General features: G+C 38.1%; 1 protein-coding gene across 1 annotated transcript in view; it reads right to left on the bottom strand.

Annotated features, from left to right (window-relative positions):
- GADL1 (glutamate decarboxylase like 1) overlaps positions 1 to 23,547 on the bottom strand; it is a 136,874-nt gene that overhangs the window by 46,876 nt on the left and 66,451 nt on the right. The window contains exons 13-14 of the mRNA XM_025377390.1: positions 12,457 to 12,508; positions 3,212 to 3,301 (exon numbers count right to left, since the gene is read on the bottom strand). Of these exons, the coding sequence (XP_025233175.1) occupies positions 3,212 to 3,301; positions 12,457 to 12,508 (142 nt within the window). The remainder of the gene's footprint in view (positions 1 to 3,211; positions 3,302 to 12,456; positions 12,509 to 23,547) is intronic.

The raw sequence follows: 23,547 nt of genomic DNA on the forward strand, positions 1-23,547 counted from the left end.
TGGAAAAGGAGATGGCAGGAGGCAAAGAGACCAGAAAATGAGACAAATACAATCTAGGGAAGTAATGATGAAGACCTTAAGATATCAATAATGAGCGAGTCGGAAAGAGGAACATCTTATGGTGGGCATCTTGAAAAGAGGAGTCATTGGAACTCAGATCCAGTATCAGAGTGTCATCGTATTGTTACAGGCCACAGACTAAATTGTGTTCTCAAATAGTCTCATGTATGCACACATACTTGCAAGCACACATATACACTTACACCCTCCAACTCTCTAGATTCATTACCAAATAATCCCTCTCCCCTTCTGCCACCAAATGGAAGATTTATCACACCAGCGAATCTGAAATCCGACAGCTCAACCTGACATTAGTAGCATCAGAGGGGCAAAGCCTTGTGATTCTCTATTCAAGATAAACCCTAAAATTTCAAGTGTGCTTTACACTACAGGTTATAAATCATACACTTGCATTCTCATTCTACAGTAAGCATAAAACCACATAAACAATATGTATATATATACACATATGTCTCCCTTCCCCCTTGCCAAATTCATGTAGACACCTCGACTTGCAGGAGGAGAATGATAGGAAATTAAGAAACTCAGGACCGGTGACAATTTGTCTGCAGCAGGCATTTTTTCTATTCGGTAGCAACTACAACAAATGAAGTTGTTACTAGATCAGGCAATGGTTGTAAGTGGCAGAAAAGCATTTCCAAAATTAAGGGATGGAGAGTCCAAGATGGACAGTAAAGAAAATAAACTGGATATTTACCGTATGATCCACTTTGGCAAATATTGGGGATAAAAGAGAATGTCCCAATTCCTGTTCAATTCCCAATTAAGATAAAAAGTGCATTACACGCCGGGCGTGGTGGCTCACGCCTGTAATCCCAGCACTTTGGGAGGCCGAGGCGGGCGGATCACCTGAAGTCAAAGCCTGGCCAATATGGTGAAACCCCATCTCAACAAAAATACAAAAACTCAGCTAGGCATGATGGTAGATGCCTGTGATCCCAGCTACTCGGGAGACTCAGGTGGGAATCACTTGAACCTGGGAGGTGGAGGTTGCAGTGAGCAGAGATCGTGCCATTGCACCCCAGCCTGGGCGACAGAGCAAGACACCATCTTGGGGCGAAAAATGCATTATATTCTGTATTATATCCATACTCAATTTCAATTTTTTAAAAAACAAAGTAAACCAAGAGTAAAAAGTCCCCAAATATGAGTATCCAGTTATTCTAATTCCTATCAGTCCAACAGTACTGAGTTAGTGAAACACAAATATCACATTCTTCATTTTTTCTTAATGAAAAAACAATTTCTAGCTTAGTGAGAACAATGGTGACCATACCTTTCTCAACTTGTAATTTCTTTCCCTACCCTACCAAAAAATGTCAGCCACATTCCATCAAAGTGAAAAAATGTTCCTCTAAATTCCCACATTGTCCAGTTCCTGTTTCTCTGAGTTACTTAACATCTGATATGTATTCTTAAGCACTTTGCTATTTTGCATGTGACAAAAATACAAGACAAATCCCAAGGTCTATGCTAACTGCCTGAAAATAGGTAAGGGCACAGATAACACCATCCATTTCTCCCCATCTTTGCTACCTGATAAGGTTTGATAAGAGGTAGAAGACTTCTGTATTGGTCATCTATTATGTTACAGGTTAGGAGGTTTGAACCATGAATAAACAGAAAATGACCTGAAGCTAAATAGGACATGCTGCCAAGTGAGGCAATCAGTGACTATGACTTAAAGGCTCTGCCCTCTTCCTTCCAATTAGACTGGGGCAAAAATCCCAAGCTCTTTGCCATGGGAGACAAGGCTCCATGACCCTCCCTCTGTCTGTTACTCTTCTCACCTCCCGTCACTGTTTCTTTGCACCCCTGTGGTCATGGAACCACATTCTCCTCTTTGAGCCTGAGTCCTCATGCTGTGATTCTTCCTGGAATCCACTTTACAATTGTCCCCTGACTGGCATCTGCTTATTGTTCAAAACTCAGCTCTAGTATCACACATTGGGGTAAATACCCTTTCTACTTTCACTGGCACAGTTAATCTCCATTCAGGCACTTCTTGGCTACCTTGTGATTGTCTCTCTACTCGTTGTCTCTGGGAATATTGAGTTTCTCAAGGGAGGAGACATATCCTTTTGATGTTTGTATTTCCAGTGCATAGTTTAGTGGACATCAGCAAATGTTTGTCACTTATCTGAGCAGGGAGTTTTTGTTTTTTTGTCTTCTAAAGGCTATGGACCACAAAAATTGCTTAAAAAAAAAAATCCTTTTCCCCCTGAGGGTAAGGAGGGGTTTGCAAGTCAGAGCTTTACTAACCAGGGTCATAAAGTCAGCTGTGCTGACTTGATCTCCCTCAAGAGGGTAGGGAATTGCCTGATGTTGGTGCTAGCCTGTGAGAATTTTCACTCTACATGACCGACCACATAATCCCCAGTGGAACTCCCATGGGTTCACTTTAAATATGCATTATGTTCATACATCTGGAAAGTGGGATCAAATAGTGTTACTTGCAAGACTCCATAGTTCTTGGAAATCTGAATTAGAGGCAGGATTATAACTGGCAGGGCCATGCTAGGCGAGGAGTAGATGAGACATAAGCAGTCCCTAGAGCCTGGGGCCTCTCCTCACACTGTATGATCAGCCCCAACAGCTGTGTGTGAAGACACTTCCAAGCACATTTTGTTCGATGTTCAACTGAAACCCATTGCTAGCATCTCTTCTATGTAATCCCCTTGAGTGTAAGACATAGGGCCTTTGTTGAAGACAGAAGGTCTCAAGCTCACAAAAAGTATCAGATTTAGACTTTTAACATTATTTTCCAAGTAAGGTGATACAGCAGCCCAGATGCAGTAGCAGAGTTGAAATAGTCATTCATCACACAACTCTAACCTTGTGTCCCATGACCAGATGGCACTTCCTGAAGTACACTGTGAGCCAGAACTTCTAACAAATTCCATAATTATCTTACAACCTAATTGTTTTGAGAGTGTGTGTCAACCATGTTAATTTGTTAAATGTAAACAACGTCTACAACTGTTTGGCCTGTCATTACTTTTTAACGAACTAGAAGACACTTCTCTAGATAAGAGGGCCTAGCAAGCACAGAATTATTTATAGGATCAACAGATAATGTGCACTGAATCAACTTCATCAAAAAGAAAAATACCATTTACTTATTACTTACCAAATTAAGTTTTGCCCAGAACTCAGGTCCTTCTTCCATCTCTCTGAGGCTCGGTGGAATGTACCAAAAGCAAATATTGGCATATTCAGGCTGAGAATTAGAAAAAATTTAAAATTGTTATCCTAAGATTTATCTTAGAATGCAATTAAATACTTTGAAAACTTAGTTTCTTTAAGGGTTACCATGTGTATAAAACTTTAACATATCACAATCTTAGAGTAACAATCCCTTCTGCCTTCTGATAACATCCTATTTAAAAATTTTCTTCTCCATAGTGTGCACCTAGCGGGTTCCTTCATCTTAATGTGAAAATAGCAGGAAAAAAGTTAAGTTTGAAGCTGACTCAACCCAGCTTTGTCAGTTAGTGCCTGCTTACATACATATATGCTTAGAGATGCCCTGGATCCTTTCTCTCCAACACTGATCCTTAAGTTATTTGCTATATCATCATAGGCTTCCAATAATTATTTTTCTTAAGGCAGCCAAAGTTGGCCCCTACACCTGACAAATGCAAAAGCTTTGATTACCTGTGAGTTGATAGCAGCACGACATGCATGGGCTTCACTAACCAGCACTACTATGATCCTAGCCTATACTGCTTTTGAAAAAAGAGCATCACCTTGACTCCCGGCTCTCAAATATCAGTAAAAGTGTGAATTAGCTAGAAGACCTATTCAAAATGTAGATTCTGAGTTCCTATGTTCAAAATGTCCAGTGTCTAAGTCCATCCCAGAAAAGGCTAAAGAATTGGCAGTTTATGAAGCATGTCAAGTGATTCTGAAGTAGGCAGTGTATGTTCTATGAGAAACTGTCATCTACACTAAGTAACCGTAACCCAGTCATCTTCCCTGCTGGTCTTTCTAACAGGCTTTAGCCCAGCCTTTGTCATGCAGACAAGGCTTTGTCCTCACTGGACAAAAATATAGGAAGTTCCATGACCAAAAGACTTGTACTCAGGATGAGGAGATTTGGGACATTATGTTGGGGGTTCACAAATTAGACATACAGAATTGTATTCAGGAAAGATTGAGTCATACACATCTTCCTCATTGTCAGTTTCACACTGACAATATTTGAACTGATTTTCATTTTCTGCCATAAACAGTTTGTAATAATCAATGTTATAACAGTTCTCTAACCATCAGAATTATGCTCTAGTATATAAAGTTTCAAAGCATTTCATAAAGAGAAATAGACCTATCTCATATCTTAAAATCAAGACTGGTGATATATATATTATATATAATATATATTATATATGTAATATATGTATTTTTTATATATATATAATGTTTTGAGTTTAGTGGATTTTAAATCATAAGTGAATGCCCAGAAACATTCCCAGTTCAACAAGGTAAGTTCTTGATCTTATCATTTCATCTCTGAAATTAACATTCTTATAGCTCTGCTCTTGTCAAGTCCAATAAGTCTTCAAAATAAAGAGTTAAAAATGAAACACTAATTCAACTCAATTTTCACAAACATTTATGAGACTACAATCATTCTTACAAATTACACAATTTATACGTGGATTTCTGATGTATTGAAAGTAATGGCAAAAACAATTACTTTTGCAGCACTGTCACTAGATTGTGTTATGTCAGTTATCGATTTATTGCCTCTCAGCTACAAATCTACCCTTTTTGAGTGTCCTAAAATAATGTAGGTGGACTCTGAAGATATTTCTCCCTTGACTTCTGGTCCAATCTTAAACTTTGTCAGCAGAGGGTGCTGGAGAGACACTGGAGAAGGAAGGAGGAATACCTTGTGTGCTCACTTCATGGGTCTCCTACAGAATCTGTGGTTCTTTTCAGCAGCACTGGTAACCAGAAACCAGAGCACATCCCCACCCATCGACCCCAGCAGCTTCCCCCAGTACACCCCTTTCAGGTGGCATCACAGCAGACAGGCAGCAAGTGAAGGGCCCATAAATGGCTTTTCCTGGCATACTCCCCTCAGGTGGTCTCATGAGAGATGCCAGCCAGGCCCCTTGCCTTGGATGACTTCTTTGGCACTCCTTCTGGGTAGCTTGCAGTGATTTCCAAGTTATGGCATGGCCCCTGTGGATGGCTTCCCTCAGCAATCCAGACTAGATTTCTAGGGAGTACCACCAATGTAACACCTCAGTAAATTTTTGTTATCCCATGAGCCAAGGTCATACTCTCTCTGAAGAGGTCTAGACCTCAGTCCTGCGAAGGGACGGCCTTTCTCTTGGGTGCTCTATCTCAGTTCCAGGAGTGGTGGCTGCTCTCTATATCTGCTACTCCTGTTCATTTTTAGGTTTTTCATTCTCTCCTATGAAGCAATCCTCCAATCCCTTAATTCTTGATACATTTCCCACTTCACCATGCAGTTCTTCTGAATGGACTCTAATACGTGTCAGCAAATTTGTTATTCCCTTTCATTTGCATAGGAACATTACAAAACAGTTTACGATGTTTTATCTGCTGTTATAGGTTCTATATTTTACAAGTTAGGACTTAGATCTTTTATATTTTTTAGTAAGTTTTGGTTTAGCGATAGATCTGATTCCTTTTGCCCAAACACTTTTAGAATGGAATGGCTTCAGTGCTACAACATTTGAAGGCTTATAAAGTCCTTCTGACAGTTCATTTCATTGGAAGACATTTGATGCTTCATTTGGAGTATCTTCGCTTTGGCAATTTCCCAAATCATTAAGAGTTGAAAAACATACCTTTTGAATTTCTGCAAAAGTATGAGTTTTACCTGTCTCTGCCTCTGTAGCTTGTATTTTACATAATTTTTAAGAGACTTCAAGGCACTATTTTCAGAGTAAAATCATTTATACACCACTTAATTCTAATTGCTTACATATATGAAAGTCTGACTACTTGGGTGTCCTGAGAACACATTTAGTCTGTTCTAAAATCCACAAAATTAGGAAGGTATTGCAGGAGTTCACGTGTCTAGTGAAGGGTACAAAAATTCCGTAGCAGCAAGTGCATTATCATAATCTTTAAAAATTCACAACAAAAGAGTAACGTGCCATTAAAGAAGAGTTTGAATACATTTTATACTGGTTTTCAAACAAAAAATATATAAAGTTCTTTATCAATTTCAGGAAGAATTATCAAATTTTGAGACCATTTGGGAAAGAAATTAGTGGTCACTAAGAGGTAGCAGCAGCTCACATTCTCTGAGTCATATCAAAAGAAATTAATCTCCGTTGCTTTATAATGTCATTGGATCAGAATATTAAAGCTAGCACTGTTTTGTTTTAATAAATATATATGCAGAATCCAGCACACAGATTCAATCATGCAAATATAGACTGAAGGAAAAGCTGGAATGGTGAATTTTAATTGACTTCAAGCTTATAGGTGTTAAGATTAGACTTGAAAAATTTCAAAGGCAGCACTGGATAGCACAAAAAGCCTTAAGTTTTGGAGTTGGAAGGATGTGGCTTTGAATTTCAACTTCATCAGATCTTTGCTGGAATGAGTATCAAACTTTCTCAGTTTCTGCTTCCTAAACTATAAAATGTAGATGATGTCTGCTCCACCGGGTTGGTTTGATGATGATAGAAAAAATGTGTTTTCTCTTTTTTTTTGATTTTTTAAATTTATTTATTATTATACTTTAAGTTGTAGGGTACATGTGCATAATGTGCAGGTTTGTTACATATGTATACTTGTGCCATGTTGGTGTGCTGCACCCATCAACTCGTCATTTACATCAGGTATAACTCCCAATGCAATCCCTCCCCCCTCCCACCTCCCCATGATAGGCCCCGGTGTGTGATGTTCCCTTTCCTGAGTCCAAGTGATCTCATTGTTCAGTTCCCACCTATGAGTGAGAACATGAGGTGTTTGATTTTCTGTTCTTGTGATAGTTTGCTAAGAATGATGGTTTCCAGCTGCATCCATGTCCCTACAAAGGACACAAACTCATCCTTTTTTATGGCTGCATAGTATTCCATGGTGTATATGTGCCACATTTTCTTAATCCAGTCTGTCACTGATGGACATTTGGGTTGATTCCAAGTCTTTGCTATTGTGAATAGTGCTGCAATAAACATACGTGTGCATGTGTCTTTATAGCAGCATAATTTATAATCCTTTGGGTATATACCCAGTAATGGGATGGCTGGGTCATATGGTACATCTAGTTCTAGATCCTTGAGGAATCGCCATACTGTTTTCCATAATGGTTGAACTAGTTTACAATCCCACCAACAGTGTAAAAGTGTTCCTATTTCTCCACATCCTCTTCAGCACCTGTTGTTTCCTGACTTTTTAATGATCGCCATTCTAACTGGTGTGAGATGGTATCTCATTGTGGTTTTGATTTGCATTTCTCTGACGGCCAGTGATGATGAGCATTTTTTCATATGTCTGTTGGCTGTATGAATGTCTTCTTTTGAGAAATGTCTGTTCATATCCTTTGCCCACTTTTTGATGGGGTTGTTTGTTTTTTTCTTGTAAATTTGTTTGAGTTCTTTGTAGGTTCTGGATATTAGCCCTTTGTCAGATGAGTAGATTGCAAAAATTTTCTCCCATTCTGTAGGTTGCCTGTTCGCTCTGATGGTAGTTTCTTTTGCTGTGCAGAAGCTCTTTAGTTTAATGAGATCCCGTTTGTCAATTTTGGCTTTTGCTGCCGTTGCTTTTGGTGTTTTAGACATGAAGTCTTTGCCCATGCCTATGTATACAAAAAATGTGTTTTCAAAATTTAGTACCATGTCTGGCACACAGCAAGCACTGTAGTCAGTGACTATTATTTGGGGCCATAATGGTAAAAAGAGATGTCTTTTAAAGTGAATGAGTAGCTCCATTAAAATGTGTACTAGTGAGGTACATCACTGTTAATTTCTTGCTAATATATTTGAAGGGAAACATTAAATAATGTCCAACGAGGGGTAACCAAGCTGTCCAACTTAATAAGCAAAACTTTGTGTTACAGATATTGACTAGGCATCGGGATGAGAAAATGACTAACACTTTCTGAACTTGGAATGAATAGAGGACAGGGTGTACTGAAGAGAGGTGAAGCTAGAATTGCAGATGGGAGTTATGTCATGAAGGACTTCATATATGACATGCTTGGAAGCTTGGGCTTGATTCTAGAGGAAGACGGAGTCACTGGAGAGTTTCACTACTCTAGGAAATAGATCTCATTTTCGAAAAGCTGCTCTAGCAGCAGTGTGGAGGTTAGGCTGGAGGGATCTGAGACTGGAAGTGGGACACAAGTTAGGAGACAGTACCTAGATTGTACCAACCTCCTGAAGAGTGATGAGATCTTGAACTAAGGCGCAGTGGCTTTGGGAGTGGAAAAGACTAAGCATTCAAGATGTATTTAGCGGGGAAAGAAAAGGAGTTAGTAAGAACAACATCAAGACTTTGGCTTGGGTGGATCATAGCTCTAATGACCAAAAGAAGAAAGTAGAATTTTGGTAAGGAAAATACTACACAAACTTTAGAAATGTTGAATTTGAGGTGTCTGTGGCATCTAGGTGAAAATTTCAGGATATATTTCATATACAAACGCCTAGAGTTTAGGAGCTAAGTTGAGGATGAGGAGATATAAAGAGGCAATTGATAACAAAGCTCTGGATGTGAAGAAATTTCAGGGAGACTGTGGCCAAAGATGACAGAGTATAGAAGAATATTTAAGGGGGTGCACTGATGAAAAGACCCCTTAACGTGGAGACTGAAAAGAACAAGTCACATGGAATGAGAGACTGGGAAAGGAAATCAAAGAAACTAAGACAGGGGAAGACTATCAAGAGATGGAGTAAATGGATAACATGATGCTACAGAATTTCAGCAAGATGATTAAAATATGCATTGGATTTAGCAATTAGGAGGTAGTTGTAATCTAATAAAACTATATAACAAGATAACAATGTAAGAAAAATCACAATTGCTTGATACATATTAGTGGGTTCACCATTAGAACATGAATAGTTAGAGCTATCTGGAAGAGGAATGAACTAGTGAATTCTCTGCAAATAGGAAGTATTCAGAGATTGACCACTTGTTAACAGATACTGTTAAGATAGCTTTCCTGCATCGTGCAGGAAGTTGACTATATGTCCTCGAAGATCTTCTGTAGCTCAAAGTTGATGAAACATTAATAACTCCTCCTAGTGTAGACCTTGAGAAAAGAAAAAAGTTGAATAATTAGGACTCTCCCAAGAGATGAAAATAAAATATGTGAATGATAGTTTAAGAATGAATATACCTCTAGGAAATGTCTATTAGATCTTAGATCCAACACAGAAAAAGAGATGATTTTCAGAGGCCTATGAATAATTCAGAATTCACTTAAAATAACTTTCATCTTCAGGAAATGTATTTTTGTTCTTTTCAGGAAAAAAAATTCAAGTCCTGGGTATTGTCTTATGTTCATCTACAATTTCCAATGTTCCACTTAACCTTCTCCTTGCTGTTAGACAACAGTGACACATGTACTCACACTCTCAAATACACACATGTACATATAGAGACATACGAATGCCATATATAAGCAAAAAGACTATCAACTTAATACTTATATGAGACCTTGAATGTCAAATTCCGCTTTATTTCTTGCTGTAATGAAAAGCGGCAAATGCAGATCACATACAAAAATTCTTACAGCAGGAATTCTGGAAAACCATTTAGAAAATCACCTTCACTGCTTGTGGGCCAGCTGGCTCCCACAGATGAAAAATCCAGGGGCAGAAGGCTGACTAATAATTAAATCCTACCTTAGCTTTCATTGCAAGGACTTGAGTGTTTGCAATTTCCTAATGATAATGGTAAGTGGTTCCTCTCTTTTCTAAACCTTTAGGAAGAATATATAAACAACTTTTTAATCGGCCCATCTTTTTTCTCACTTTCAGCTCTATCAAAAGACTGTACAATTCTAATGTGTACAGGACTTTTCATAAGTACTATAGCTCCCATTACCAGAGAAAATAACACAACTCAAATTTGAGAAAATAGGAAACTCAAACCCGAGAAAATATAAAGTAATCAAACTCAATTCAAGTAAAATAACTGCTTTTTCTCCCATACATGCTTAGGTATGTACTTCTAAAAACTATAGACATTTTCTTACATAGTTATAATGCCATTATGCTTCACAAAATTGACAATTCCTTGACACCATCTAATAGCCAGTTCATATTCAAAATTCCCCAACTGTTACAAGAATTACTTTTTACAGTTGGCTTGTTCAAACTGGGATTTCACAAGGTCTATATGCTTTATTTGGTTGTTATGCTTCTTTGGTCTCTTTGAACCTAAAGAGATTATCACTACTCCCTCCTTTATTTTTTCCTCACGTCACTGGCCTATTGAAGAAACCAGGTTGTCTGTTCTGTAGAACTTTTCATGCTCTAAATTTGTCGTCTTTCTAGTACTACCAGAAAGTTGTTTAACTATTTTGGAATGCATGCAAGATCTTCCATATCTCTAGCTTTCTGGAACTCTGGAAGCTTAGAACTTTCTAATCTGGTGCTTCCTTTGTAGACAGTAGTGGAATCCATGGTCTAGATTCTCTGGAAAGTATTTCCCAAACTTCCCTGAGGACTATTGTCATATTTCACTTTGGCTACTAAAAACAGTTTCCAAGTTTGTCTTCCTTATTTTTATCTTGTCCTCTCTTCACTATTGCTTTTTCAACATTCCTCTCTTCTCATGACATCAAGCATCGTCTTTTAAAATGCAAGTCAAACCCCTGTGTTGTTAAAACATCTCCAATGACTACATTTGGAATACAGGCGAAAGGCCTTACCTTGACCTACCTGACCACCACCTGATCTGGTCTCTGCCCACCTCTCCAATTCCATCACCTGCTGCCCACTCCCCTTCATTCAATACAACTTTTTTTGCCTGCTCAAAGACAACTCTCTTCAGCTTTAAGCCTTGCAGTTGTTTACCAATTCTGCCAGAATGTCTTTCCCCCAAATACCCACATGGCTTGCTGTTTCTCTTTATTCAGGTCTCAGCTCAAAGATAACCTTAAAATCCCCTACCCAGATTACCCAAACCAAATAAGCCATCCCCATTTCAGCATTTTACCCTCTTCCCCCTAATACAATAATATATCTATAACCTTGTCTAATTTATATACTAGATTATCTCATGAACACGTTTTATTTTAAGACTCTTACTACCTGATTTCCCTATTAATTAATTTGCTTATTTAGTGCATTTCACTTTCCAGTCAAATGTAAGCATCATGAAATCGGGGCCCCTTTTCTGTTTTCTATCTCCTGTGCCTAGAACCATGCCTGACACATAGTAAATTGTTCAATGCATCTTATTGAATAAATACCCCCAAAAAAGCTAGATTTCTTTTTCTTTTTACTTTGCTTTTTTTTTTTTTTTTTTCTTCTTCGAGACAGAGTTTCACTCTTGTTGCTCAGGCTGGAGTACAGTGGCGTGATCTTAGCTCACTGCAACTTCCACCTCCCAGGTTTTAGCAATTCTCCTGCCTCAGCCTCCCAAGTAGCTGGGTTTACAAGCATGAGCCACCATGCCTGACTAACTTTTGTATTTTTAGTAGAGACAGGGTTTCACCATGTTAGGCTGGTCTTGAACTCTTGACCTGGTGATCTGCCTGCCTTGGCCTCCCAAAGTGCTGGGATCATAGGTATGAGCCACCAATGCCCAGCCAGCTAGATTTCTTATATATAGCACAGGCTCCAAGACTTAGAATCTCTAGGTTATTTTTACATTAGGTTAAAAACTGCTATAATATATATATACTATAACAAAATCTAAGATAACCTTGCAATTTATTATTCTCTAGCTTTGTAACAACCTCATTTCCTACACATAGCAAACAATACAACGTCGACAAAATGACTTGTTTTCCCGTTGCTCCAAAACGAATATGCTCTCATTATTTTATAAAAAGAGAAAACTGTATGCAGTATTGTACATTCACTTAATTTTCACATGCAGGCACCACTACATCACAGATGAATATTTGCAGTACAATCATTATGCAATTTATATATCAAGATAGAGGTTATAATTTATTCAATATTATCCTTGGTAAATGAGCATTTTAATTTTCAATACTTAAAGGCAAGTATATTCTCTGTGAATCCAACAAAGGAAAAGTACTCACTAATAGAGTAAATTAACATAATAGACTCTATGAATTAAACTAATGACTTGTTTTTTAAGTCTGCAACACAAAAACCAATGAAATATATAACAGATCAGAAAATTACCACCTTCATCACTGTTAACTGACAAAATCACAAGCATAATTATGCAATCACTTACTTCCAGCAGTAACTTGAATCCTTCTCTTTTCTTGATTTCATCTACTAGGTACCTAAAATTAAAAGTCACAATATTTATAATCTGCAATGTAAAAATGTCATGAACATGAATGATGTATGACAAAACCGATTCAGAGACAGGGCTTGGCGATAAGAAAGATACAGATAAAGGTCAAGGTATAGGCAGAGCTATGGATAGATAAACACTCCAGACCTACTGTTATTTCCTTGGCCTGAGTAAAAAGATGCATCTTTTTGATGATGAGATTTATCTCACATGTTAGCGTCAGGCTTTAACCCTGGTGTGAAAAGCTAGATAAAGCAGGTTGGATATATATCTCTGAACATGTGGGTCTTACTTTCATATCCTAAATCAGGGATTTAACATAGGCACTTATATTAAATAGCTGGCTTGGAGGAAAGAGGTTTTTTTGGTGTGTAATCCTGCTTGTAAGTTCATTTAAAATCAAGGAAGATCAACATAATCTTAGTCCAGCACAGCGGGAAGGAGGACTGATAATCAGTATCATGTTAAAAGTGGGCTGATTATCCTTAGCAAACTAACACAGGAACAGAGAACTAGACACTGCATGTTCTCGCTTATAAGTGGGAGCTGAACAATGAGAACACATGGACACAGGGAGGGGAGCAACATAACTAGGGCCTATCAGGGGAGGATGAGGGGAGAATATTAGGGAAAAGAGCTAATGCATGTGGGGCTTAATACCTAGGTGGTGAGTTGATAAGTGCAGCAAACTGTGTGGTTTATGTTTACCTAGGTAACCTGCACGCGTACCCCAAAACTTAAAATACAAGAAAAAATAAATTACCTGAATATGAGGGGGCAAAAAAGTGGGCTGTGGCCATTGATAGAATATCTATAAAGTCATTTTGGATGTTGGGGGAAAGAGAATTATCACACCTAAGTAAAGGGCATGGATGAAGTATGGAATATGAGTGAGAAAAGACTAAAATAGCATTGAGAACATGGTGCTCTATATAATAACATTGACTCCTCTCTTTTAGCCTTGGCTTTTGTCTATACCAAAAGAAAAGTCTGAAATGGCCTTGAAAAACTAGCGGTTCACGAGCCTTTAAATGTTCACAACACTTGACCCGGTACTTCAAATCTAGGAATCAAGTCTAAGGAAATAATAGAGACACTGACAGAAATGTTTGTCAGAGCATTTATTGTGATTTTTATATGTAATAGCAAAAAAAAAAAAAAAAATCACACCAAACATAAGGAATGCCTTTGTAAACTAGATTCCAGTAATGGAATTATGATCTTATGATCCTGTCACTAAATCATAAATGTTCAACTAATATTTAAAGACACAACGATGCTCCTCTTGGGCCTCAAGTCTCTTACCTGTAAAACTGGACTAATACAATCTTTTCTAATTTGAAATGGTTTTTGTAAAAATTAAAATCATAAACATGAAAAAATGCAGACTATAAAAACTGGAAAGAAGGGACAATTACATCATTTTAGGAAGGCCATTCTATAATGTGAATATGGAATACAGCAAGATGAAGTTCCTTTTTCCAAATGTATACAGCTTTTTATATTAGGTTGAATATTGATGTTTGCATATAGATACTATCATTGAAATATACAATATCTTATTTAAAATTGTCAATATTAACTAGTAATATGGGAATCTTTGAGCAATAATGTTAGCATACACACGGGCACACACGCTCACAAAGTACTAGATGTTCTATGTACGCCATTCTCTGAACACTTTTTCAGAAGACGTATGTAGCTATAAAGTTTTTAAACCTTTTATCACACTGGCTAGCTTTCATAAAAAGCAATTTCATTGCTCAATACATACCAGAAAAGGTATTCAAAATCAGTAATAATCAAAGAAGTACAAATTAAAACAATAATACAGGCATCCCTTGGGGTATTGTAGGTTTGGTTCTAGAACACTACAATAAAGTGAATGCTGCAGTAAAAGGGGGTCACAATTTTGGAGGTTCCTCAGTGTATATAAAGGTTACATTTACCGTATACTGTAGTCTGAGTGTACAATGGCATTATATCTAAAACACAATGCACATGCCATGATTAAAAATACCTTATTGCTAAAAAGTGCTAAGGATTATCTGAGACTTCAGTGAGTTGTAATCTTTTTGCTCCTGGAGGGTCTTGCCTTGATGTTGATGGTTACTGACTGATCAAAGGGCTGAAGGTTGGGGGTGACTGACAATTTCTTACAATAAGACAACAATGAAGTTTGCCACATTGCCTGACTCTTCTTTCACAAAAGATTTCTCTGTAGTAGGCAATGCTGTTTGAACACATCTTACCCACAGCAGAACTTCTTTCAAAATTGAAGCCAGCCCTTTCAAACTTTGCTGCTGCTTTGCCAACTAAGTTTATGTAATATTCTACATCCTTTGTTATCCTTTCAACAAGATTCACAACATGCTCACTGAGTAGATTTCTTCTCACAAAACCACTTTCTTTGCTCATCCATAGGAAGAGGCTCCTCATCCATTCAAGTTTTTTATCATGAGACTGCAGCAATTCAGTCACATCTTCAGGCTTCACTTCTAATTCTAGTTCTCTTGCTGTTTTCACCACATCTTCAGTGACTTCCTTCCCCGAAGTCTTACCACCCCTAAAGGTCAACCACGAGAGTTGGAATTAACTTCTTCCATATCCCCATTATTACTATTTTGACCTCCTCCTATAAGTCATCAGTGTTTTTAATGGTGTATAAAAGAGTAAACCCGTAAAATTTTCAATTCACTTTGCCCAGATCCATCAGAGGAATCACTGATATATTCTGTAAGGCTATAGCTGTGATATTTCTTAAATAAGACTTGAAAGTCTAATCCTTGATCCATGAGCTGTAAAATGAATGTTGTGTTAGCAAGCATGGAAATAATATTAATCTCCTTGTACATCTCCATCAGAGCTCTTGGGTGACTAGGTGCATTGTCAATGAGCAGTAATATTTTGAAAAGAATCTTTTTTTCTGAGCAGTAAGTCTCATGTCTCAACAGTGGGCTTCAAATATTCAGTAAACCATGCTATAAAGAGATATGCTGTCACAGGCTTTGTTGTTCCATTTACAGAGTACAGGCAGAGTAAGTTTAGCATAAATCTGAAGAGTCTTCAAATTTTCAGAATGGTAAATGAGCATTGACTTCAACCTAGTCACACCAGCTGCATTAGCTCCTAAAAATAGATTCAGCCTGTCTTTGAAGCTTTGAAGACAGGCATTGACTTCCCTCTGGTCATGAAACTTCTAGGTGGCAGCTTATTCCAATATAAGACTGATTTGCCTACATCGGAAACCTGTTTAATGTAGCCACATTCTTCAATGATCTTAGCTAGATCTTCGGGATACCTTGCTGCAGTTTCTCCATCATTTGCCGCTTCACCTTGCACTTTTATGTTATGGAGACAGTTTCTGTGCTCAAACCTCATGAACCAACCTCTGCTAGCTTCTAACTTTCCTTCTGCATCTTCCGCACCCCTCTCAGCCTTCACAGAATTGGAGAAAGTTAGTGTGTTGCTCTGAATTAGGCTTTGGCTTAAGGCAATGTCATGCCTGGTTTGATCTACTCAGAACTCTAAAACCTTTGTATCCGCAATAAGGTTGTTTTGCTTTCTTATTCATGTATTCACTGAAGTAGAACCTCTAATTTCCTTCAAGAACTTTTCCTTTGCATTCATAAATTGGCTATTTGGCACAAGGGGCCTAACTTTGTCTGTCTTGGCTTTTGGCATACCATCCTCACTAAGCTTAACCATTTCTAGTTTGTGACAGACATGTGACTCTTCCTTTCATTTGAACACTCAGAGGCCATTGTAGCATTATTTGTTGGCCTCATTTTGATATTGCTGTCTCAGGAAATTGGAAAGCCTGAAGAGAAGGACAGAGATGGGGGGAATGGCCAGTTGGACAGCAGTCAGAACACACACAATTAAATATTAAGTTTTCCAGCTTCTATGGGCGCATTCCATGGGGAGCCCCAGAACAATTACAACAGTAACATCAAAGAGAACTGATGACTCAAACATTATTATGAGAATTACCAAAACCTAACACAGACATGAAGTGAGCACAGGCTGTTGGGAAGATGACACTGATGGACTTGCTCAATGGAGGATTACCACAAACCCTCAATTTGTAAAACAAAACCCCCCAAAACACAATATCTGGAAAATAAGGTTAAGCACGTGAAATGAAGGATTCCTGTATTAACCATGTTTCCCGATGATATCGGAAACAAACTTTACAGTGACAATTTCCAGTGGTGGTGAGAATATGATAGAAAGCTGCTACAAACCTTTTAATAATACTCATATCTTCTTATAGAGCAAACCAGTTTTGAAATGCTGGTCTACCAAGAAAAAAGGTATCAATATCAAGGATAGATGGTACATATAAATATGTGCACATATATGCTGTTATATCTAAATCCCTGTACTGTGGGGGTATAGGTATATTCCATACAAAATAACTAGAAACAAGATTTAATATTCAGAAATTAATAGTGAATTAAAATGTACTATAGCAACATAATATGCAGCTATTAAAATGAATTATCTACTTCAATTAAAGCACAGGATGATCATGATAAATTAGTAAAAGATAAAAGTGAGGTTCTGAGAAACGGGGATATTTGATTCAATTTTTAAACATTTTTTTTAAAATCCACATGTATATACAAACAAAATATGGGAAGGATACGTCATAAATTTAGTCTACCTGAGGGAGGGGGAAAGAAGATGCAATGGGGGTGAGGGCTTTTCCATTCGCTTTTTATATCTTTTGAAAGTTTCATACATGTGGTTTCTCGTATAGTTTTTGAAAAGAACTTAAAAAGTATAAAACAAATAGATGTATATACTTCCTACCTATAGGAGAAAAGCTTTGTAAACCATCCTTTTTCTCACCTTTTCAGGCACAAATGTACTGGCAATCTGTTAACTCAAAAGCTTATGCTATGATTTCATCCTGAACTGAGGCTATGAAGAAAGCTTTCTCCAGAAATCTTGGGAATAACTATAAGATTCTAATTGTGCAGCTAAATAACTTTGAATCTAGGCAAATTCCTAACTCTTCCTGAGCCTGCCTCCATTTCCTCGTGCATGTAAAGACATACAATAAAATTGGTAAAATCCTTCCCTAACAAGTTATGGCTACACAAAACTTACATGTATTAACCATAGTATCATTTTAAAATGCTTCTGTCAAACTGGCCAAAGGTGCTCCTGGGGGAAAGGCATCCTAAAACAGAGCTGAATTATTTCGGTTAAAACTTTTTGCTAACCGTGTAGATCTGGGCTTTGTGTTGGGGTAATGTGCCTATCGCAGTCACTCTCAGAGCCTGTAAAGCCCAGGGATATGGTTTGGCTGTGCCCTCACCCAAACGTCATCTTGAATTATAGCTCCCATAATCCCCATGGGTCATGGGAGGGACCTGGTAGGAGGTAATTGAATTATGGGGGTGGGTTTTCTCATGCTGTTTTCATGATAGTGAATAAGTCTCTTACCTGCTGCCATGTAAGACGTGCCTTTGCTCCTCCTCCACCTTCCACCACCTTCCACCATGATTGTGAGGACTCCCAAGCCACGTGGAACTGTGAGCCCATTAACCTCTTTTTCTTTATAAATTGCCCAGTCTCAGGTATCTTTATTAGCAGCATGAGAATGGACTGATACACCCAGTGTAACACTCCAGCTGAGTTGAAAAGAGGTGATTTGAGGCAAGAGGGGATGCAGCTATTAACTATGATAACAAAGGTCTTACACCAGAATTTTCAAACTATGCTCCATGGTATACCATCTTAATAGGTTTTCCACTTAAAAAGTCCTACTATCAAATAAGTTTGAACACTGCTAGGCATATCAATTAGATTGATTTTTGTCTACACTTAGAAGTACACTTGGCAAGGCATGGTGGCTTATGCCTATAATCCTAGCACTTCGGGAGGCTGAGGTGGGCAGATTAAGTCCAGGAGTTCAAGACCAGCCTGGGCAACATGGTGAAACCCCATCTCTACAAAGAATACAAAAATTAGCTGGGTGTGGAGGTGTACATCTGTGGTCCCAGCTATGTAGGAGGCTGAGGTGGGAGGATCACTTGAGCCTGGGAGGTGGAGGTTGCAGTGAGCTATAATTGGACCACTGCACTCCAGTCTAGGTGACAGAATAAGCCCTTCTCGAACAAAAAAGTATACTTGGCTTAATTCATAAGGCCATTTGTCAAGCTGGTTGGATTGTTCGATAATATCAGGAACCAGTTATTTACTATAATTTCAGCTAGCCATGCTCAGTGTTAGGTTTCCTCTCATGTTCACAAGACAGCTGCTACAACTCCATATATCCCATCCTTATACAGCAGTGTCCCAAGAGTGGAGGGGGCTATAGCAAAAGCACTTAAGTTCTCTCTATTTAGGTAAGAATATTTTCCCCAGAAGTCTTCACAGTATCTTACACAGTGACGTCTTCACCATATCTTGTTGACTGAGCCACATAACCTCCCCTAAACTAATAGTTGGGGAACCGCATGTTCTCACTCATAGGTGGGAATTGAATAATGAGAACATTTGGACACAGGGTGCGGAACACCACACACCGGGGCCTGTCATGGGATTGGTGGGGGGAGCGGGAGGGATAGCATTAGGAGATAGATGTAATGTAAATGATGAGTTAATGGGTGCAGCACACCAACATGGCACATGTTTACATATGTAACAAACCTGCACGTTGTGCACATGTACCCTAGAACTTAAAGTACAATTTTTAAAAAAATGCTTCTATATTACAGGCCCTCTCAAAATTTTAAATGTCCTAATGAGTACTTTGAATTTCCAAGAGAGGGATAATATAGCAATTAGCATCTCCCAAACTTATTTAACCATGGAACCATTTTTTGAGAGATCATCTATTAAGATCTCTTGGAAGTCTACTGGCCACAGCATACTTTCATAAATGCTGGTTTAGAAGTGTTTCTACTATAAAGTACCCTATCTTCTTCTTGAATAAATGCTTAAATGAAATGAGTTGTTGGGAGGAAAGCCAAAATGTTTGAAGTCACCTCTGCCTATGTTTCTAGGGACGATTTATTCCTCACAACTCTTGTTTTCAATATATGAAAACAGCCTAAAGACAAAATACATTTAATAAACTAATCGTATATGGTGGAAGCCAGAAAACAAGGTACGTTCAGTTTGGGGACATAATACCGAAACCATAAACTACTATCAAAAGGCATTCAAGTAAGTGGACTCGAAAAGCAATAATAACTTCATAAAACTCTTTGTCCCTTCCACTAACCTTGGCATAGAAGAGAGACAAATAAGAGGTTTCACCAATCCTACTGTGTGGTAATAACATTAATATTCTGGCTTGATCTTGGCATATGCAATAATGATAAACTTGCTACAAAACAATTTTCCTTTACTTACAACGATGCTTCTAACATTAGAGAATCTCAGTTCTCAGATTGGTTATATAAGTCCCCCGCTTTTTGTTTTTATTTCTCTTGTCCTTTTGCAAGACATTCTTTTCGCTCTGAAAATAGCCTTTCCAGTCCCTTTCTTCAGCAGCTACTTAGCGCCTCCCTGGACCACTTTGGACCAAGTTTCTCTCCTAGTCTCATCTTCCCATTTGAAATTTCTTCTGATGCACTGAGTCTCCCAGCACTCCTGAGATTTTTCCATCTGCTTTCCGTATGCTCTGCATATATCAGCACATATCACATGGCTTGTGGAATTCATCAGACACCCACATGCTCTATTCTACTGTAATTGTAACTTTTAAAAAGATCACCAATATAAAGATAAAAACAAAGACTGTTCCCTAGTTTTCTAGACTCTGTACCTCCCATCACCTAGAGAAATACACTGGCACAAAAGCACCATTGTGTAACTGCTCACCTTTTCCATATTGATAACAATAAACCCCTCGGTATCCATGCAAGTCTATGAAGTGATTTCCATCTGAGAGATTGCAGAGATTGTGTGTCAAGGGAATAGATAAATGATACTCGGGAGACCAAACAAAGTAGCAGGGTGGGAGTTCCTGAGCTGTTTGTTGTTGTTGAAAAGACTTACAGACATGACTCTTCTAGGCCTGCTTGAAAAATTATCCGTTAGTGGATATCCATTTAACCTGAATGCCATCACAAAGGCCTAGAAGGTGCCCTCAGCAACAGGTAACCTTGTATAGTAAAACATTTTTTACTTTCCTAGGCAGATATCAGAAATATACAGTCACTGGTTTTCTGCCATAGTGGTGGTTTTAAACCTGAGCCCCCTGAGTTTCAATTATGCTCAATAATCACATTGTTGCTTTAGGCTCTCAGTGTCGCTGATTTTCAAACCAAAGAAAAAAAGCATATTAGCCATTAATATTTTCTGGGAGAAATGTTCTCTCTTCAATTGGGTTGACAGGGTCAAATGAAAATTAGGAAAAGCCTTAGAGGTCTCCTAGGCACTAATTTTTTCCTTCTTTTTAAATTTCTGACAACCCATGAAATTGGAATCATTGTCCTCTTGAAAGTGTCTGCTCTTACTTTCCCAGGGGAAGATGAAGAAGGCTATCTTATCAGTGCAAGTGATCACTGGCCTATCAAAATATTGTCCTTAAATCTTAGTCAATATAAAAACTTCAAAGTTAAACTCCATTTAGATTCAGGAATATAGAAACATTAATCTATGGAATTCAAAGGAAAAGAGTTGCACAGCTTTTCCGGTATTTTAGAGACCTGACCTAGGGCCTAGGGAAGTGGATATTGTAGCTATAAGAGCCTGCCAATAATGTGCTCCTCAAATACTAACACAATCATCACATGCAGCTTTACTTTGCTAGAGTTATCTACTGAAAGAAGTTACACCTCTTGGAAACAAAACAATGTTACTACTGTGACTTAGAAATTATTCCAGGTGGAGCCTTCCAACCATGGGTGAAATGCTTTTGATTTGGTAAACTCTGAAGCCAGTTGCCAGACATCAGTGAGCTTCATGGGAAATATCTTGACCCTGAGAGTTTTTGAATTGATTATGCTACTTCACATTATGCACGTGGTTAGAAGACTGGAAGAGTTAAGATTATGGCTGGAAGAGTTAAGATTATGGCCCACAGAACCAGTGGTGTTCTAGAGCTAGTTTGTAGTGGTTGAGAGTCCACTGTTAAATATTCAGGAAATTCATAAACTACAAGCATTGGTAGCTTGCAATTTGCTGTGACAGAAATATTTGCACCATGAAAATTGGAAGACACAACTGGCACTTGCTTTTCCTTCTGAAAGCCAATTTACGGCCACACCACTGCATATAGGCTTAAGCGCAAACGCAAGAGACCCTAGAATTGAGAAAATACTCTGTTTTTCCTAAAAAGCAGAACTTCAAATGAATCAGTAATTTGAAAAGAAACCATGAAAATAAAGCCCTTCTGTTGCTAATTTACTACAAATCTTACTCTAGAGAATTTCTCTTCAAGTTTATAATTTCACATTCATACCAAATTACATGCCTCAAAGTACCCTGCCCTTTTCCTTGGCATTGGAGGCAGACTTTTGCCCACCCCAGGAATAGACTGTTGGATATCAAGACTGTGGGAAGTTAAGCCAAAAAAAAAAACTATAAGTAACAGCAGGAAAGAGGAAGGATTATTTTTCAAATATTTAAATATAGGTCAGAGTCTGCAGCAATGCTCACTAAAATGTTAATTCAATTCAACTTGACAAACATTTACAAACAATAAGTGTTTGTTGAATTGAAATGTTAACATTTATCCTCCTGTGATATTTCTCTGCAAAAATTAGGAAGTATTCTTAGACCGTAAACTAAATTCCACCCTGAGATGAATGTTAACTTTATAATAAATATGATCGTAAAATATTTATATCTAACCTTATTTCAAAACACCTCCCATTGAATTATTTCAAAGCTTAGACAAAATAATGCAGAGATTCTACCCCATTTAAATAGTGCAAGAAAATCCACAAAAAGGGAACAGAGCTTCCTGGACTTCTAATTTAGTGAGCAGCTATAAATAATTTATGGTAGACCGTAGACCGTCTTGTTTTCTCACCACTGGGTTATCTCCCCACTTCTAATAGAAGCACTTTAACCCTATCTCTGACAAAGGTACCTTCGTCATCTAGGCTCAGTACACATTCTATAAAAGGAATTGACACTCTCCCCAGTGCCAAGAGAGAGCAGGTGAGTCATCATTACTACTGAGAGCATCACATTGCCCTGGAAACCATGACTGATTCAGAGATGGATATTTACCTCACTCTCAAATAACTAAACTTTCCTCAGATTGTTGAGAGAGGAGTACTTTATCTTTTGATCTTGAACCCGGAAGAACAGAGATCTGACACTCTTTGCAGCCACCTTCCCCCATAGGAATAAACTCAACCTGAAGGAAAGCAGAACTGAAAGATGCAGAGAGACTGAAGACTGCTGATATTGTTTAAGCACCTAGACCAAGCCTTCCAAAAGTCATCACTACACTAGTCTTAACAGCCTTAAATTACCATTGTTTATAATACTTTGAGTTAATGTTTCCATCGTTTACTACCAAGAGTCCTCATATAACTTTCACAGGTTTTTCAAACTACTTCATACCCATAATCACCAGAATTACTGACTTCTAAACGTCTTCTGAAAATGCCAAAGCCATCTCTTTACCTGTCTTTACATCCAAGCCCTTTGCCACGTAACTTCGCAATTCTTCCTGCTAAAAGCTGCCAGAGGGTACTTCCCACCTCTTCACATTGGGCTTAGCCATATGATTTTCTTTGACCAAGGGAGTATAATGCAATCAGGAGTTTAAAGTGGGCTTTTACATAATTGGTTTGCCTTCTTGGCCTTCTGTCATGGCCATCTCAAGAATATGTGCTGGCTAGCATGCTGATCAAGGAATATGAAAGACATGTGGGGAGTAGACTCAAATACCCCAGCCACTATGGTATGCTATAAAGTCATGCTAACCAACATTGAGACCTCTAGGAGGAAAACAATTGTTGTTTTAAGACATTAGGTTTCAGACAGCTTGTTGCTCAGAATACCCATACCCACTATAGAAAGAAGAAATTGCTCTAAATC

Source organism: Theropithecus gelada, chromosome 2, assembly GCF_003255815.1.
Source record: "Theropithecus gelada isolate Dixy chromosome 2, Tgel_1.0, whole genome shotgun sequence".
In the NCBI taxonomy this organism is placed as follows: domain Eukaryota; kingdom Metazoa; phylum Chordata; class Mammalia; order Primates; family Cercopithecidae; genus Theropithecus; species Theropithecus gelada.